The sequence below is a fragment of the Papio anubis genome, chromosome 4, assembly GCF_008728515.1.
Source record: "Papio anubis isolate 15944 chromosome 4, Panubis1.0, whole genome shotgun sequence".
Taxonomy (NCBI): Eukaryota; Metazoa; Chordata; class Mammalia; order Primates; family Cercopithecidae; genus Papio; species Papio anubis.
Genome location: NC_044979.1, coordinates 63,958,769 through 63,979,154, shown reverse-complemented (window position 1 = coordinate 63,979,154; position 20,386 = coordinate 63,958,769). Strand labels below are relative to the sequence as shown.

General features: G+C 34.9%; 1 protein-coding gene and 1 pseudogene across 2 annotated transcripts in view; one reads left to right on the top strand and one right to left on the bottom strand.

Moving 5' to 3' along the window:
- SEMA3D (semaphorin 3D) overlaps nucleotides 1–20,386 on the top strand; it is a 203,422-nt gene that overhangs the window by 153,402 nt on the left and 29,634 nt on the right. For both annotated transcript variants that reach the window (XM_017956998.3, XM_009203529.4), the window contains 3 exons: nucleotides 1,717–1,831; nucleotides 3,271–3,340; nucleotides 6,685–6,829. In XM_017956998.3, the coding sequence (XP_017812487.1) occupies nucleotides 1,717–1,831; nucleotides 3,271–3,340; nucleotides 6,685–6,829 (330 nt within the window). The remainder of the gene's footprint in view (nucleotides 1–1,716; nucleotides 1,832–3,270; nucleotides 3,341–6,684; nucleotides 6,830–20,386) is intronic.
- Nucleotides 14,149–15,728, bottom strand: LOC116274502 (annotated as a pseudogene).

Here is a 20,386-nt window from a genome sequence, read left to right as displayed (position 1 = left end):
TTTTTGTATTTTTAGTAGAGACAGGGTTTCACCGTGTTAGCCAGGATGGTCTCGATCTCCTGACCTAGTGATCTGCCTGCCTCAGCCTCCCAAAGTGTTGGGATTACAGGCGTGAGCCTGGCTGAAAAGTCTGATTTCTATGCAGAGAATAAAATAGTTTATAAAAAACTGATTTCTTTGCTTTTTTTTTTTTTTTTTTTTTTGTTGAGAAGGGTCTTGCTCTGTCACCCATGCTGGAGTGCAGTGGTGCAATTCCGGCTTACCGCAACCTCAACCTCCAGGACTCAAGCGATCCTCTCACTTCAGCCTCCCAAGTAGCCGGGACTACAGGCACCCGCCACCATGGCTGGCTAATTTTTGTATTTTTAGTAGAGACAGGGTTTCACCGTGTTAGCCAGGATGGTCTCGATCTCCTGACCTCGTGATCCACCCACCTTGACCTCCCAAAGTGCTGGGATTACAGGTGTGAGCCACCACGCCCGGCCTGTAATCTTTTTTATTGTGTAATTGATTTAAGTGTCTATGTTTTGCTAAATGCTTAAAGACCATTTTTAATGAATCATTTCAGAGTACAAATAAAGTATGGAAAATATAGATAAATATTATTTAAAAGATTTGTTTTGGTTTTGTTTGCTTTTGAGACAGGATCTTGCTCTGTCACCCAGACTAGAATCAGTGGCACAACCATGTCTCACTGCAGCCTCGAACCCCTGGGCTTAAGCAATCTTTCTCCTTCAGCCTTCTGAATAGCGGGGATTACAGGCACACACCACCACACATGACTAATTTTTGTAGAGATGAGATCCCACTATGTTGACCATACTGGTCTGGAACTACTGGATTCAACTGATCCTCCTGCCTCAGCCTCCCAAAGTGCTGTGATTATAGGCAAAAGGATGGTTTTTATATATGTATTATTATGCATATGTTTATGTTGCATTGATGTTTAATCAGTAAGATATTAAATTTGAAAAAGTCTTTTAAGTCTATAAAGAGACATATTGCTAAAGGCTACAAATACTTTTTAATCCTATAAATACTATACAAGCCAGTACTAGCATTCATTGAACTCAAGTTGCCTGAGACTATGCTAAGCATTTTATAGACTTTTTTTTCCCCATTTACTCATCAAACTAACCGTATTTCAGCTGGGTACAGTTGTATGCACCTGTAGTATCAGCTACTCAGGAGGCTAATGTGGGAGGATCACTTGAGCCCAGGGGTTTGAGGCTGTGATCTTACCTGTGAATAATTACTGCACTCCAGCTTGGACAACATAGAAAGACCTCATCTCTGAAAAACAACAACAAAATTAACTAACCATATTTCAAGAGATTTATCATTTTTATCAATGAGAAAGTAGAGACTTAAAAAAATAAATAGTCTCTTGCAAGTTATGAAGCAAAAAAATTGGCAGGTGGGATTTAATTTCAAGTTGCCTTTACTATTACCTTATATGCATCTACTCATCCAGTAGAGCTGAATTGCTTGTATTGAATTCATTTAACTATGAGAAAAACATTTAAGATTGAGGGCATATACTATCTTTTCCCTTATTTTAAAGTTCAAGGATTCAATATCTGGATCCCCTGTCTTTGTAAACAATGGCATCAATAAAACACTGTAATACCTGTAATAGCTACCAGTTTTCGTGAATGAAAGAATTGTGCTGGTAAATATTTATCTTTTGTTTTTGTTTTTGTTTTTCCATGTCAGAATGATGTAGGAGGACAACGCAGCCTGATAAACAAGTGGACGACTTTTCTTAAGGCCAGATTGATTTGCTCAATTCCTGGAAGTGATGGGGCAGATACTTACTTTGATGAGCTTCGTAAGTTCCTTCTTTCCTCCTTTCTTGGAAAAGCCTTACTGCCTAATTAAGTAACTTGGCATTTGTTTCCCTTTGGCTCCAATTTGGCCTGATTAATTATAGCTGAGCAAACCTTACAGGAGTGGTTCTTACTGAAATTCACACGCAAAGTACACGGAAGTGCTCTAGGTCTGGGCACACGTAGTAATGCAGTAACTCTTCTCTTTGTAAGAGTCCTCAAAGTAAGTGAAGGAAACAAAACTCCAGCAAGACACAAAAAGGTATGAGCTCTGAAACTACAAAGTTCATCCATTCTCTGTGCAGTCTTTCATTTTGAAAGGAGCCACCTTCTATAGGTAGGAAAAGTTGGATTCCTTGTTCCACGGATGCCCTCTGCTGGCAAGTACAGGAGATTTGGTGAACACTGTCCCTCCGACTTGTTGATGAAAAGAATAAGCACAAGCAGTAGACAGCTTCTTCTATTTCACTTCTCCTCTTCACTCCCTCAAAAACTCCTTCCAAGTCCTAGAATGATTTTTTTTTTTCTTTTTTGGTTGTGTATAATGTTAGCATTATTAGCTTTTAGCTTCTTGAACTTGTTCTTGTTTTTGCCATGTAATGTATAAATGATAATCTATATCATTAAATTATTTCATCAGTATTGTGTATTTTACAAGCTTAAAGTATATATTGAGTAATCATGGATGACCTCTCATATTGTGTGTAAGCACATTCACATCTTAATCTTTTAAAGAATATTATTCGCACATAACTTACTGTCAATACTGCACTAATTTTGGGGTAACTATTTCCTTACGGTTACCAAATAAGTAAATGAGGCTGGGCGTGGTGGCTCACGCCTGTAATCCCAGCACTTTGGGAGGCGGAGGTAGGCGGATTACTTGAGGTCAGAAGTTCAAACTGTCTGTTAACTAAAAATATAAAAAGTAGCCGGGCTGGTGGTGGGCACCTGTAATCCCAGCTACTTGGGAGGCTGAAGTAGCGGAATTGCTTGAATCCAGGAGGGAGAGGTTGCAGTGAGGAAAGATCGTGCCACTGCATTCTAGCCTGGGTGATAGAGCAAGACTCCATCAAAAAAAAAAAAAAAAGAAAAGAAAAGAAAAAAAAAAAAAGGTAAATTAATTACTAACGACACAATTATAGGACAGAACTTTTTTACATTAGAGCGTAAAAATTACTTATTTTTTGGTTTGTATTTTCTATGAAATCAAAGATTTCTAATTGGAAACTGCCTTAGAGATTATCAATTGTACCATACTATACATAGTCAGTGAGAAAAAAACAATCTTATATTTGATTTCTCAAGGCATAATATAGTGCCTCTGTTATTTTAATCTTATAAACTGTTTAGATTTTCAGAGTTTCAGTTGTATTATTAACAAAAAAGCAAATGTAATACTGAAAAATAAGAGTAAATATTTATTTTTGCCCTTTAATAGAAGATATATATTTACTCCCCACAAGAGATGAAAGAAATCCTGTAGTATACGGAGTCTTTACTACAACCAGGTATGTTCAACAAAATGCTTTTAATGCTTCTAGAGAATTGTATATGTATGCAAGCCAATATAGTTATAGGATCTTTTTGTCCCTGCCTTTGTAGTAGCATGTCGTAAACATTTTTTTTTCATTTTACCATTTTACTTAATGTTCCTTAAAAATCATTTAATATCAATGTAAAAATCATATATTTTTTCTTTTTACACCAGCATAGCATTCGCTATAATAATTACCACAAGTTATTTAACCAGTCATCTGAACGTGGACATTTCTGTTATTTCCAAACTCCTACTTTTGCATATAATGCTTCAGTAACTAATCTTGTTCAAATGCCATTCCCCATAGGAACAAATATATCTGTGAGATAAAATCCTAAAATAAATTTTCTGTGTACAAAAGGCATATGCAGACCGGGCTCAGCAGCTCACTCCTATAATACCAGCACTTTGGAAGTCCAAGGGGAGGATGATTTGAGCTCAGGAGTTCAAGACCAGCCTGGACAACACAGTGAGACCCAGTCTCTACAAAAATAAAAATAAAAAAATTTAGCTAGGCATGGAGGCACATGTCTGTAGTCCCAGCTACTCAGAAGGCTGAGGTCAGAGGACTCTTTGAGCCTGGGAGGTAGAGGCTGCAGTAAGCCATGATGGTACCACTGTACTCCAGCCTAGGTGACACAGAGAGACCCTGTCACCAAAAAAAAAAAAAAAAAAAATTGTTTGCATATATTAATTATTATAATTCCAAGATATGTGTCATACTGATAGTACTAAGGAAATATGTGGGTAAATGGTTAAGTTCATTTTTAAGGCTATAATCATGAGATGGGACACTCTTAAGTTTTAAAACATCATCACATGCTATCCTATTATCATTTCCCAGTTACCCTACAAAGATAGGTGTGGCTATTATGAGTATTTCACCGCTTTACTAATTTAGGCAAAGAATGTTTACATTACTTGCTCAAAGAGAAGCAGCCTATTAGTAGTAAAAAAAAAAAAAAGATTGAAAATGAAGATAATTTCATGTTTTCTACTCCTGTATTTTTGTCTTCTTTTTGCATAATGCTCTCATGTACTTATCATTGAGACCTTCTGACTTCCTTAAAAGCTGTACTAGCATCGCTGGGCATGATGGCTCACGCCTGTAATCCCAACACTTTGGGAGACCAAAGCAGGTGGATCATCTGAGGTCAGGAGTTTGAGACCAGCCTCCCCAACATGGTGAAACCCCATCTCTACTAAAAATACAAAAAATTAGTCAGGTGTGGTGGTGGGCACCTGTAATCCTAGCTACTCAGGAGGCTGAGGCAGGAGAATCACTTGAACTTGAGAGGCGGAGGTTGCAGTGAGCCAAGATTGCACCATTGCACTCCAGCCTGGGCAACAAAAGGAAATTCTGTCTTAAAAAAAAAAAAAAAAAAAAAGTTATACTAGCATCTATGAAACTTTCTCAAATAATATGTAGGCCCCCCTGCCTTAATTTTATTGAATTCAGTAATTTAAATTTGACTATGTTCAAAGCACACCCTTACTCCTGTTCCCTATGACTGCCTACATTGTTGGAAATAGTTTTCATATTTTCCAGTTTTGCTTTCAATCGTTATCAATGTATATTGACATCAGCATAGAAGGAATTGAAGATACTGATATTGGTACTGAAGAAAAGGTCTTACTGCCTCCTAGTGAATACATTTTTAATCTATTCATATATACAATATAATTTTATTTCTGTGGCACAATCCTCATTTAGTTCACAATACCTTATTCATAAACTGAAATGCACTGCTGGTTCAGAATATATCAGAAAACAAAACACTATTTGGTTAATTATAAGATATAGGATGTGAATGTTTAAATATGAGAATAAAGACGATTTCCTAGGAAGCTGCTATTTTGGACCCCATTTTTCTGTTAATTTATATCCTAATGTAAAAAGGTATAAGAAGTGCCTCTAGTCAAGTATCTCAATCCCAGTTCCATTGGCACCTTTCCAATTGCAGCACTTTCTTTGAAGTCACTGTGCTCCACACACAAGGCACGGATATGTGCCAGGAAAATATAGCCCCAAGATTCTTGTTCATTTTTTTCTCCTATTAAGTTTCTGCCCACCCAGAGTTTGAAGTTACAAGTTAGCTCTTTGTTCTTCTTATATTTTATTGGTTTGTTTTTAATGCCATCCTAAAGACCAAGGTGACATTGGAATGTATATCACATCCTTTGTCCAGCAAGAAGACATAATTAACCTGCAATAATGGCAATGCCATTAAGCATGAGGCATCATACCTTTAAAATATCCTAGGCAGGTTCTGTGATTTTTGTGGCAACACCACCTCTATTCTCAGCAGCTACTTTTCTCCCACCTACCTATTTACTGTTACCTCTCTAAAGATTCCCATTAATGTCACTCCAAGAATATTAATAATTGAGTTTCCATGCTAGAGAATCATTAGCTTGTTAATGCTAAGATGTTTAATATATTTCTTAGATCATAAAGGGTGATCTCATTTTTGAAAATGGGAATGATTAAAAGTTTTCAACTCAAAGAAAGTATCTTTTAATTTCTAGAAATAAAGCAAAATAAAAAGACATCTGATTAGTGTTCATTTTTATTAGTTTTCAAAAATTTGAAAAAATTCCTATGGAGTTTTTTGCCTCTTAATACTTTCTCTAATCCTGTGTAATTTTAATTACTTTAAGTTTCAGATGAGCTGCTGTAATACATAAACTCATAAATTTAAGGAGGACCAAAAAGAAAAAGATTGTTTCAACATTTTAAAATCAGTTTAATAAAAATCATATAAGTAATTTAGCAAATAATGTTTATAGATATTCATTCATTGTAAGAAAACAAATGAGAGTATTATTATTAAAATATTTAAATAATTATTTTTAAAATAAATAATATCACTTATTTTGTAAGCTCTTTGAAATGCATTACACTATGATAACTTTAAATAAAATAGAAGAACATATAGAAAAATATAACAATCTTTGATGCATATATTCCTCTTTATCCTCCAGGGTTTGTTTTAGATAATTTCTGTTTATCTATTAGGTGTCAATTTAGATGACACCTCCTCCCTGAAAACTTAGTTGGCAGCCCAATACTGGGTACCCATGCATGTTCTACTTTGCTTACCATATTTACTGGCAATGGAGTTATTATTGCACCTTGTTTAGAATTGCTTGGCTATAAGCCACTTGAGGACATAGGTACATTGTGTCTACAGTGCTCGTCAAATTTAATGTGCTAAGTAAATTTTGTCCACAGCACCTGCTGGTAGTATGTGCTCAATCAATGTTTATTGAATTCATCAGTGAATGATTGAATGATGTCGCTTATTTTTTCAGCTCCATCTTCAAAGGCTCTGCTGTTTGTGTGTACAGCATGGCTGACATCAGAGCAGTTTTTAATGGTCCGTATGCTCATAAGGAAAGTGCAGACCATCGTTGGGTGCAGTATGATGGGAGAATTCCTTATCCGCGGCCTGGTACAGTATGTATCCAACCTAATAATCAAATTATTTTCCTAAGCTCATATTTAATTCCTAATTTAATTGTGATAAATTCTGCTATTCACCAGAGCCACATGTGCTGTAATAACCATTATTTATTTGCAGTGATGTATTAGCATTTTCATCCTTCATTTAAATTTAACATTTCACTAAGAATTTTAGTTACTTTGAGAAACAATGGACTATGTCATAAGGATGTAACCATGCTGACAATATGGAGCTTATCCCCAGCATGTTTATGTTTATAGAATCACTGGAAAGATTTAGTTATCTAGAATGACAGCTATTCTAAATTAGATGGAAATGTCAAAGAAGTATTATTTCTGACATACAGCTCTGCAGATAGCTCTAGTCTTCTAATCCCCACTTCTACTTTGAAAAGACCACGTCATAATGGTTCACTTAATTTATCTCTTTTTTGGTATGCATTTATCTTTTCTTTACTTAATTGTACCTTAGAATAACATGCATTTTTTAAATGGGAAAGGAATTTTAGACAACCCTCAGTCAAATTTTTTTTTCAAATAGTATAAATCATGTTTAAAGCACAAATGATGTAAGAATGTATTTTAAAGTTTATACAGTTGTTTAAAACAAAAAACAACTGCAGTTCAAAATGCTGTTATATGCATTTTAAGTAAAAGGATTTTTAAAACGTTTGTTGATATTACTATGACAGTTTAAGTTATGTTAACATCAGGATTATTTATTGACCTAATATTAGAGGAAAAAATGTGTTTTTTCATTTTGGATTTATTCTGAATATTACAACCAAGAGGTATAAAATGATTACCAAAATATCTGAGAAAAAGTATTGACTTAACTCCTCAAGTTTTACTGAATATTATCTTTTCATATGTTCATTCTTAAAGGAGAACCAGCTGGTAGATATGCTTTTTGAATTCTGTTTCCATCTTCCTGTTATATAACTTAATTAAATTTGGGAAGCATACTATACAACCATCTCTATTTTCCCCTTAATAATTCCTCAATATAAATTTGTTTCAAGGATGGTTTCTGACTTGATTATAAAGTAATAACGATGTTTGTGGAAGCGTGTTTTTTTTTAAATAATAGCATGATTTTCAGGAGTCATTTTTTTTTAATTTTCTCACTTTTTAATATTGTGATAAGAACATTTAACATGAGGCCTATCCCCTTAAATTTTTAAATTTACCATCCATTATTATTGAGTATAGGTACAATGTTGTACAGCAGATCTCTAATGCTTGTTCTTCTTAACTAACAGAAACTTTATATCCACTGATTGGTAACTTCCCGTTTTGCTCCCTCCTAGCCCTTGGAAACCACCATTCTGCTTTTTGATTCTATTATTTTGACTATTATGGATACCTTATATAAGTGGAATCATGCAGTGTTTATTTCTCTGCAAATGGCTTATTTCACTCAACATAACGTCCTTAAGATTTATTCATGTTGTTGCATAGTGTATGTAGAATTTCCTTGTTTTTCAAGGATGAATGCAGTCCCATTTTATGCATATACACACACACACATGTATCACATGTATATAGATATATACATATATGATGCATATATCATATATAAATATATGTATGATGTGTGAATGTCTAAATGTATCATGTATCATATATACATTTATATATATGATACAAGTCTCATATGTATATAGATATATAATATATAATCCCAGATATATCGTATACATATAACACGCAAACACACACACACACACACACACACACACACACACCAACCATACATTTTCTTTATCCATTCATCTATTGACAGACATTTAGGTTGTTTCCGTGTCTTGGCAATTGTGAATAGTGCTGCAGTTATCTAAGAGTGATAATATTTCATATATCTTTGATATGTGAATTTTGATTATTTTAGATAAATATCCTGAAGCAGGATTGCTGTATCATGTAGTAGTTCTATTTTTAATTTTTTGAGGAACTGCCACACTGTTTTCCATAGTGGTAGTACCATTTTGCATTACCACTAACAGTGTGCAAGGGTTCCAATTTCCCCACATCCTCCTTAATACTCACCTTTTGTTTTTATGATATTATCCATATTATCCATCCTGACAGATGTGAAGTGATATCTCATTGTGGTTTTGTTTTCAATATCACTGATGATTAGTGATGAACAATTTTCACGTATCCATTGGCCATTCATATGTCTTCATTGGAGAAATGTCTATTCAAGTACTTAGCCCATTTTTTAATTAGGTTATTCTTTTCTTTTTTTGTCAGAGTCTTGCTCTGTTGCCCAGGCTGAAGTGCAGTGGTGCAATCTCGGCTCACTGCAACCTCCTCCTCCCGGATTCAAGCAATTCTCCTACCTAGGCCTCCAGAGTAGCTAGGATTACAGGTGTGCACTACCACACCTGTAATTTTTGTATTTTTAATAAAGACTGTGTTTCACCATGTTGGCCAGGCTGGTCTCGAACTCCTGACCTCAGATGATCTGCCCGCCTCATTCTCCCAAAGTCCTGGGATTACAGGCATGAGCCACTGGACCTGGCCTAGGTCATTCTCTTTTTTAACTATTTTTTATTCATTGAATATCATAGCTGTACTTGCTAGTTTCATTTACTTATATTTGAACAGTAATATAGCACTTAGGATATGGGGATATTCTTCTAGATGTTTTACAAATATTAACTTCCTTAATACTGATCATAATCCCATGAAACACATGCTATTATCATTAATTCCATTATGCAGATGAGGAATGTCAGGCACAGACAGATACAGTAACTTGCTCAGGATCACAAAGCTAATTAGTAATAGGACTGGGTTTCAACCCCAAGCTCCAAATTCTTGGTTTCTACTGTGATTCAAGGTCATTGTTCTTACTCTAAGTCCCAGTTATTAGTTTTTATACTATGATATTGCACTATAAAAATGTTAAATTAAAATTTTTAACCTTCCATAGGAGTGTGTGTGTGTGTGTGAGAGAGAGAGAGAGAGAGAGATTAAAATTGGGAAACGGCTCTAGCTGGGTAAATTTTACGGTATTAATACTTTGGGGTTACATATTATAGACTGTCACATTCTGAGCCTTCTCTTACTACATGAGCTTTTTGGCTTTGGGTTGTTTTTGTTTTTATTTGTTTTTAATAAAGACTGTCACCATTCAGGCCATTTTTTTTTTTTCAATTATCTAGATATCATAGGAGAATGAATTGGAAGCTGAAACTATTCACATTTATTACAACAATAACAAATTATTTGCATATGTAGACATTGAGTCCTATAATACTCAGAAATAGAAAATAATTATCAAAATGACTACATGCTGATGCATCACGGTTACATTATTTTCCAACTTGAGTGTAAGTTAAGATGCTTTACAAGTGGTGGTTGTCACCGCTTTCCCTGCTGCTGCCTAGAACAGCTGTGAATGTCATGCAAAGCTTGAAGAGAACTCCCGTTTACATGACTGTCCTCATAAGTACACATACACTTCTCTGAAATATGAGTAAATGACTCCCCAAAAGTAGGAAAACAAAAATGTCAGTGAGGAGTGTCTTTCATTGATGAGAAAAGAAACACCAAATTATGTTCAACATAGTGGTCTCTTCTGCTGGCTACTCAGAATACAGTCTTTATGCTGTAAGAAATTGTCTTGAAAGTTCAAAATTATTTAGCAAATAGCCTGTATCTAAACCATCAAATAAATACTTAATTTTTCCTTTCTAACAACTTGAGAAAACAAAAGCATTATTAGGACTAAAGAAGGGTCATTTAAGAGAGTTATTACTCAATTTTTTCTCAACATTAATATTTATCAGACAATTTCTATGCCTTTAAAAATATGTAAAAGCATTTGCACCTGAAGTTGAGCTCTGAGAACCATGCCTAATAATGAATCTTTCCACCGTAGCCTCTATTAAGGCGATAATCGGTTATAGAGACAGAAAGACCAAGTCTCCCTCTGGAAGACTCCACCGAGAAAACTCTCTTTCATCAAATATTATGTCCCTTTATAGAACAGAGAGATTTTAAACATGCCAGTTACTGTCAAAATTTATTTATTTATTTTTACAGGCGTGGTTAAAGGAAGGAGGATTTTCTTTTTGTTGTACTGAATTAAACTGTTATATCTATGCTCTCTTTAGATAAGTAGAAACCACATAATATAAATTTATTAGTATGAGACTAACAATATTGAGGTATTTTAAAATATTTTTATTGATCAACCCTATCCAATTGGTTCTGTGTTAGAGTAGTGACAATCATTTCTACTAACATATTTGCGGACTTTATATAGAAATCTGTGGTAGCTAAGGACATCAGCTATTTCCAAATAACTAGTTACTTATGTATTCTCTTTGAAATCACTGTGACCAAATTTGAAAATGTCTAAAATCATGCATAGATAGGTAGCCTTTTACTTCATTGCTTCTTCAGTCATTTTTACAACATCTTGTTTTCTATTAGCATTAAATGCTATTAGTCTGCTTTTCTACATTATGTCTTATATTTAGAATACTGATGTTGAATTTAGGAGCATCATGTATGTGATGTGAAAATCTGTTATACAAATACACTTTACAGAAACTAACTTTACCATTAATAACACTACACATAAAATCATTGAAATTATATTTCACAGCATATCAGGTAACTATGCTTATAAAATTTGAGAATGTAAGAACTGGAGTGAATGATAAAGACCACATAATTCACCTTCATTTTACAGGGGAGGGAATGAATACCCAGAATAATTAAATAACTTTACCAATATCATATTGCCAAAAACAGCAGAATGAAGAGGGATGTTGAATTTTCTGATCAATCTTCTCTCTCTATTCGTTAATATTATCTAATATGCACTTATTTCCTAATATATATCTCACTGATATACTGCCAAATGTCCCACCTAAAATTAGCTGCATTGAATTTTACATTATCTCCTGGCATTCTTTATTATTTGTTTTCTAAAAGCAGCCCAATTTCAGTAATTTTTGTTTACATGAAGTTATGATTCTATTTCTCTAAATATCCAGCATATTTTGATCAAAGTCATGATTTAACACGCCTTGCGATCCAGACACTCTGATAAGCCCTTATATGTTATCTCATTACATTCTTAAAACAAACACATAGGTATTATTATCCCAATTTTATAGATAAGAAACAAGCCCAGTGAGGGTAAAAATATGTTCATGATCTCACAGCTTATGGGTTGTTATGACTGGAATTAAACTTACTCTACTTAACTCCAAATCAAAAGCCATTAACCCACCTTTTGTTCTACCTTCAAAATGATAACAAATGAACAACCAAACAGAACCTTATGCTATTTTTTCCAGAGATTTGTCTATTCTCTGCACAAATAATAATGAATTTTGAAACCTTATTACACTTATTTATCTTACTGCAATTCAGAGGAACACATCTTACTTTAATAAAAGTATTGCTGAATAATTTGCTTTCTATGAAATTGTTAGAACCTTTACTAAAAGCTGTATTACACTTAAGTTAAAGCTTTAACATAGATTACTTTAAAAAAAATTGTTTTTACATTTTCTGCACCTGTATTGCTATTAAGATTGAATTCTAAGTTGTTCTCCCAGTAGTTACTTCTGTTGACATTATCACTCAGTTAAATAAACACTACAACTTGCAGTGTGCCATGCTTACTTTAAGTTTTTGGTTTTGACAGAATGCTGTACTTCTTTGACAAAAAGTCAAACTTAAACTCCTAGCTTAACCGTGACATCACTGCTCTGCAATGTTAATAAGCCTAGAAATGCAAGGATGCAAAAGGATATATTATAGAATGCCTTCACTTCAAGTGATTCTTCCGCCCTCTGCTGTCCAGATAGAATATTTGAACAAGCCATATTTTGTTCAGGAGGATTTTTTCAATCATTATTGACCTGCCGAGTCTTGGTAATAGAAAATTCCAAGTGAAATAAAATATTAAAGAGTCCATGATACAGTGAATCAATCATACAGGTCAGAGACAGAAACCAAATTGAATCCAACCCAAAATAACAAACTACTAGAAAACCCAGAATGTGAGAAAGATTTGTAAAGGCAGAAAATTTCCAATTTGATAGTTTATTTTTTATAACTGATGTACTCTGCAGTTTTATTTTGTGTTGTCAAGGTATTTTTAAGATTTATGTGTAAATGTAAAGTATTAATAAATGTTTACTCAAAAGTGAGTTTCAGTTTTAAATCATTCCCTTATCAAAAAGAATGCATGTTTTACTTTTTTTGAATCCTTTTGCCACCATTTTTAAACAACTACTAAATGTTTGATTTTGTGAAAATAACAATTCCTTTTTAAATTCTATTTACTCCCAAATTGTTATTGTGTTAAATGTTAGTTGTTTTAGTTTTACTTTTACAGATAAAAGTTTACACATGAATTTCCCAACTAAGTCTCCATTTTTTGGTAGGAAATAAAAGGAGGTAGTTATAAGTATTTTTTAAATATTTCATAAGTTTGTTTTACTATGTGGACGCTGATGAACATAAAGGCATGATAATTTCTATTAATAGCTCAACCATGAGAAAAGCCTTTTATGTTTACTTTTTTGTATCTACATAGTTTTAAAAAAATAGGTGGTGAAAAATGGTGATTCTAAGGATTCCTGAAAATTTCTTGCTTCAAAAATTTGAAACAAAGCCATATTTAAGGAACATCATAACATGGTAAGAAACATCCCGGGTAGAATACCTAGAGACTGAACTTCTCACACCAGCATTGCCTCTTCCACTATCCAACACTAGAGACACTAAGTAAATGCTCATTTTCAGCTCAAAATCTTTTTTTTTTATTCAGGGGTGGAGGTTGTGGTTAGTTTTCTTTTGTTTAATATTTTTTTGATACCAACTTTAAATACAGTTTTGTTTAAGACATTCCACTTACAATACAATGTTTATAAAGTGCAATGTTATTTCCTTTCCTTGTGCACATGTTCCATATTCAAGCATTGAGAATGCCCACTAATTTATTATAGCAACTTGACCTTAAAACTGCCATAGAATTTGCAGCAAATTTGGGTTCTTCGGTGCTTTAACTGTGTAGAACAATGCTTCATCTATACTTGGGTTAGCTTAATCAACCTCTTCAGTGGTGGGCCCTGAAAATCACCACCAGAGGCAGGAGCTCTACCACCAGGAAATCCCCCTGACATTCCTCCTAGCATGCCTTCTGCACTCTAGTCCAGTTTGTTTGTGATGGACTTGCAGACTTCTCCAGCTCTTGCTGTGCATGTTCAAATTCTTCCTTCTCTGCAGTCTGATTCTTATCAAGTCAGTTGATAATTTCATGGCACTTGCTAAGAATCTACTGTTTGTGCTCACTGTTAATCTTGACTTGAAGTTTCTCATCTTCAACAGTTGCTTTCATGTTGAACATATAAGAATCAAGTGAATTTTTGGATGACACCTTGTCCCTCTGCTTCTCATCTTCAGCTTTGTATTTCTTAGTTTCCTGGAACATAGGCTCAATGTCTTCCTTGCTCAAATGGCCCTTGTCATCAGTGATAGTAGACATTGAGGATGCCCTTGGCATCAGTATCAAAGGTAACTTCAATCTGATGAACACCAAGGGGTGCAGGAGGTATGCCTGTGAGCTCAAACTTGCCAAACAAGTTTTTTATCCTTGGTAATGACATGCTAGGCTTGTCAGAGTAGGCAGTGAAGGTCTGTGTCTGCCTGGTAGGAATGGTAGTATCACACTTAATGAGGACAGTCATGACTCCATCAGCAGTCTTAATATCAAGTGAAAGAGGAGTGACATCCAAAAACAGAAAATCTTGAACATTTTGAGATGTCTCCAGATAGGACAGCTGCATCATAAGCAACAGCTTCATCAAATGATACGCTCATTCAGTTCTTTTCCATTGAAGATGCCTTGGAGAAGCTACTAAATTGTGGGGATACAATTAGGACCACCAACCAGGACAATATCAGGAATCTGTGGTTTGTCTAGTTTGGCATCTCAAATGGATTTCTCTGTGGGATCTAGAGGACAACAGAACAGGCTCAGCATTCAATTCTTCAAATTGGGCACAGTTAATGGAGATATAGAAGTTGATTCCTTCATGAAGAGAATTGATCTCAGTACTGGTTTCGGTGCTGAAAGAGAGTATGCTTAGCACGTTCACAAGCAGTACGGAGGCACCGGACAGCTCTCTTGCTCTCACTGATGTCCTTCCATATGTGCACTTGAACTCACCAGTAAAATGGTTAACAATTCAGTTGTGAAAGTACTCTCCACCTAAGTAGGTGTCTCTGGCTGTACATTTGGCCTCAGAGATTCCATCCTCCATAGTGAGGATCAAAAACACCACCTCCCAGGTCAAAGATTAGCATGTTTCTTTCAGCTCCAACCTTTTCCTCTAAACTGTAAGCAATAGCAGCGACAATTGGCTCATTGATAATTCCAAGTACATTGAGACCAGCTATAGTTCCGACATCTTTGATAGTCCTGATGCTAACAGTCCTTAAAGTCATTAAAGTAAGCTGGCACAGCATTGGTAACAGTCTTCCCAAGGTAAACTTTTGCAATTTCCTTCATCTTTGTCAGAATCATAGAAGACACCTCCTCTGGGTAGCAGCTTTTTGTCTCTCTCTTGTACTCTACTTGGACCTTGGGCCTGCCAGCATCATTTACCACCGTGAAAGGCCAGGGGGTCATATCACACTAGATAATGGCATCATCGAAATCACATCCAGTCAGACATTTGGCGTCAAAAGTCATGCTGGCACGGTTCATTGGAACTTGATTATTTGGAGTATCACCAATCAATTGTTTGGCATTTGTAAAGGTGACATAGCTTGGCATGGTTTGGTTTCCCTGATCATTGGAAGTTATCTCTACTTTTCCTTGCTGGAAAACACCCATACAATAGTAGGTGGTGCCAAGATCAATACCAATTGCAGGTCCGTGAGCCACGGTTGTTTGTGTGCACACTCAGCTCAGATTGCAAAGTGAGACACAGGAACCCCAAAAGCTGCCGCTGTGTTCAATGAAACCCTTGTTTAATACTCCTTTTATGTTGAGAAAACAAACATTAAGTCACATAAAACATCAAAAACACTAAGCTAACCTCCTTCTTCCTGCTAATTGTCTTCCATGGTTTTTCTTCTGAATATATGTCCTTTTAGTGAGAAAATAAAATAAAATAAAATACCCTATAAATCTTGATTAACAAAATTTGACTAAGAATATTCTGTAAAACTTTATTAAGAAAAAAAAAATATTTTCAACTACCACCAATGTAAAATAATGAAATGTGTCCCCTTCTGCAAGATTTCAAATCTTTGTCTAAAACAAAGGCCCCATCATGTACAACTCACATTGGTTTTCACTAGAGAAAATCAAATGTAAATGCTAAAAATTTCCTCTTTTGCTGTAGGACCTTTATTGTTCCTCTTTTTTTGCTATAAGATAAAACCTTCAAACTTGAGATATAGGTGTAGATATGTCTGACAGTCATTTATTTCCCATCAAATCATTAGACTTTCTAACATTGTAAGAGTCATTGAGAAATTATGAAGTTCTTTTGATTCTGGATCCACTGAAAAATTCATCTTATAAATGCACTACCATGAACCGTCTCTGGGTCCTGGCATACCCTTCTGTTGTAGAAAGGTCTTTTTCACTCTAGCATATCAAGGCATCACTGCCATGCCTGAGCTTGGTTTCTGATTTTGCTTTACAAAAGCAAACCTTGGAGAAGATGGATCATAGGATAATAACACATAATATCAACAATTGGGATTTCATAGTGGACTTGAAGTACATAATGTGTTCTTCAACTAGAACTGGAATATTGCTTAGAAATTCCAACTTTTACCTTGGTTGATCTTCTCAACAGCAAGGGTTTGAGGTAACCATGGATTCCACAAGTCAAAACTCTTTAGCTACCCTGTTTTCTCTTCCTGCTCCACCTAAACTATTTTACTTAAGCTTCAGCATGATTCCAAATACATTCTTTTCCTAAAGAGCTGATGTTTCTCAGAATATATGTATTTCTTAACCTCATACATTAGATTTTAATTGTAAACTTTGCTGATCCTATTAGGTAAGAGTTTTAAAAGACATGTTTTACAGTTGACTTTCAAAGATAAGTGTAACTTACCAAAAAAAAAAAAAATGTAATTCAAAATAATATCCAGAACTTTCTATAAATTTGTCTAGTGTTGGACTATAATAGTCTTTCCAAAGGACACTGAAAACTACAGAGTATGATGCAAGAATTCTCTCATAGTGTCTCACACTATGTTCCCATTTGTGTGCCTGAGGAATGTAGCTAACATCTTATTGTTATTGTTTGTTTCATTTAAGCAAGTCTTTCCTAATTAATTCAAAGTCTGCAGAAAACTTTTGGGGATATCTCATTTTAGGCATCAGTAGCTCACTCATGTCTCTCTAGCATATTGAATTCACAGTTTTATTTTCTCTTTAATATTTGTTCACTCCATTACCTTCCACTTATTGGATAACAATTACTTTATCATCTCTCTAAATTACTGAGGATATCTCTAGTTCTGTTCATTCAGTCCTGGTTTTGGTTCTAGAAGGGAGAAGCAGAGGCAGGACTAGACTGTGGACATTCTGAGTCCAGATTCCTAAAACAGATGACACTAAAGAGATGTATCATATATCACTGTCATTTCCCTTTAACTGTGTGTAGGCCATTTTTCCCTAAAATGGAGATAGTCAAGAGGCTTCCAACAGGAATTGACCTTTCCAACTGGCTTCAGCTTTATTTTCCAGAGGGCAAGTAATTTGCTTTTAAAATTAAGTTCTTCAAATCCCAGGCTATTTACTGTGTTCAATAGTGTTTTGCTTTTTCTGGCATAGAAATTCCTCTAAGAGAAAGGGAACCTTAAAGAGAAAGAGAGGGAGAGGGAAGGACAGAAATTTACCTCTCTATGTTTGCCCCAGGCCTCTTTGTCCCTGATGTTTAATATAGGATCTTTCCTTGCCCTTATCTGTTGTAGATTGACTCTTTGATGAATAAGCAGGGGGATAAGATGGCAACTGTTACATTTGCATTTTTACTCTATAAATAAAACTCAAGCTTCTGAAAACGAAAGCCTAGTTCTGTCTTTCCTTTGCTATGTCTTCCCTCATGTTAGTCATTCCTCTGATTTGTTTAAAAGGAAACTGCAACCTGTAGAGAATAGCCTGAAGCTGCAGGGAGAAAAATCCTTTGGCAGCTATCTGGGATCTTGCCAAGGGGAAAAGTTCTCTCATTGGATAAAATCCATTTTTCTCCTCTTATCCATTGCTTCCCACTCCACTACTAAAGGCCCTAGACAAACACACGGACTTGCCAAGCATAACATGATCACACCTAGCCAGCTGTGGCAGCCAGCCATGGGAGATAGGCCCTGAACCAGGGCTTGTTGCTGTCGGGTTTTCCCTTTCATCTCAGGGTATGTCTAGGCATGTTCTATTTTCTCTTCTTCTTTTGCTCTGGTATTAAAATTTCCAGCACAAGAGAAGAATACTGTCTTTGAGTATTTTACAACAGTGGGTAGAGACACAGATACATTTCCTGATTTATTTCCTACACTCCTAGTAGCTAAACTGGCAAATGTAAGAAAACTGAAGGCAGAAATAAATGGCCGCCCATGGTATGTTCAGGTGGGCTGTGTTAATACCGAGAAATTAAAAGTACGTACATACAGAGAAAAACCCACTAGATTTCTAATACCTGAGATGTATAGCTGCCATAGGAGAATTTTCTAGAATTTGTTAAAGGAAAATAACTGAATATGAATGACCATCTGCTTTAGATGTAGCATTTCCCTACACTGTCTCTTTTCCTTTATGGAATTTTTCTTTCCTACTTTACTCTTACCTACATACATTGCTTGGCATCTCGTTATTTTTAGATCTGTGTGCGGCACAGCTATATGATATCAAAGCAAAAATTTCCCGGGTTTGAATGTACTAAAATAACAATATTTAATTCAAACTGTACTATCCTAAACCTCAGAGAGTAACTCTACCAAATCATTTTCGTTTGTGCAAGCATAGTGGAGACGCAGACCTGAGATATCACGCATAGCAATTGAGAGGATAAAGATCTTATCCAAACACTGGCAACATGCCATGAGGAAAAGCTGCCATAAGAAAAAATACATATTTTCAAAGATCATTTTATAGTCAATAGAAACCAGGTTTTCCTTCCCTTTTTTTCCCCTTAGATTTTATTACACTTAAACCTTTTTTGTCAGAGCAATGAGGAAAATTAATATTTATTTTTTCCTAAATGTTTATATTTTCATTCAGCTATACTTTCTCACATTAAAATTTCTAATTATTTAACAATTTGATATCAAAAACTATGGCTTGAATGTCATGATATTATTTCTTTGAAAACTTTGGCTACTGCACAACTACAGCCGCAAAGTCAAAAGTGATTTTTTCTTAAGTTGGAGGGCTTTTTAAAAAATGTGTGCAGGCAAAATCTTGCTCTGGCTTTGATTCTAATGATACACCAACCAGATTGAACCGCAGGCATTATAAGACTGCTATGAATCGTCTTTGACTGAGCCTCAAACATGCAGCCTATAATTGGACAAGAGCTTTGTATCATTTGAGCTCCATATCCATTTTGAGTCCCTGCTTAATCTGCTTAATGCAGGGTTCTTCCATTATCGAGTTGACGGATTCCACTTGGCTGAAGGTTAAGTGCTGGAAATAATGATTGAACCTGCAGACTTAGATCTTTAGAACGACATCCAGTTAAGAGTGTGTTAAGTAAATGCAAAGTGGCTAATATTCTAGAACATTTCTAATCTCTCTGATGCAGACCTGGGACAAATAAGTAAATATCAAGAAAGTATCAGTTTCTTAATACCAGACATTGAAAATTTTTGTTAAAGATATTCTTAAGGTATTTATAGGAAAACATTAACAGACTTTTAGTAAAACCTCTTTGATATTTCTTTTAATTCATAATGAGTCACTATTATTTTATTGGTATAAAATTTGGGGTCAAAGTCAAATATTGGAACTAGTTCTAGTATCTTCAGCTCCCTAAGAATGATACTCTTGAATATTTGATATGAATACATTATGTTTTTGGAGCCTTGGCATGATTCTGATTAGTGCCAAGTATAAATGGTTCAGTTCCATGGAGACTGTTTCCAATTTCTCTAAAAACTGAAATAAAGGAAAGGCACCATTAAAAAAAAAAAAAAAAAAAAAAACTTTCCTTACTGTCAATCATTTTATTCTCCATGACTGCATTAATTGACTAAAGTTTTCCACTCCAAAAGAATGCATTAGTCCATTAGGAATTCAAATATTATAACAGAACCGTTCTATATGAGGTACCTTCCTAAATTGCAATATGTTTAAACATAAAATAGACTTAGGATGTGGGAGAGGTGATATTTTCTGGAAAAAAAAAAGTCTAATCATAAAGTGTTTTTTCCCCTTTATTTTTGGATAAAGGCACATAAAATTCATTTGATTTGGACCATTTTGAACTTTTTACTCTTACCACCAGGGGGCAGGTCATGCTAACTATTGATTTAGTGGATGCTGAAAGG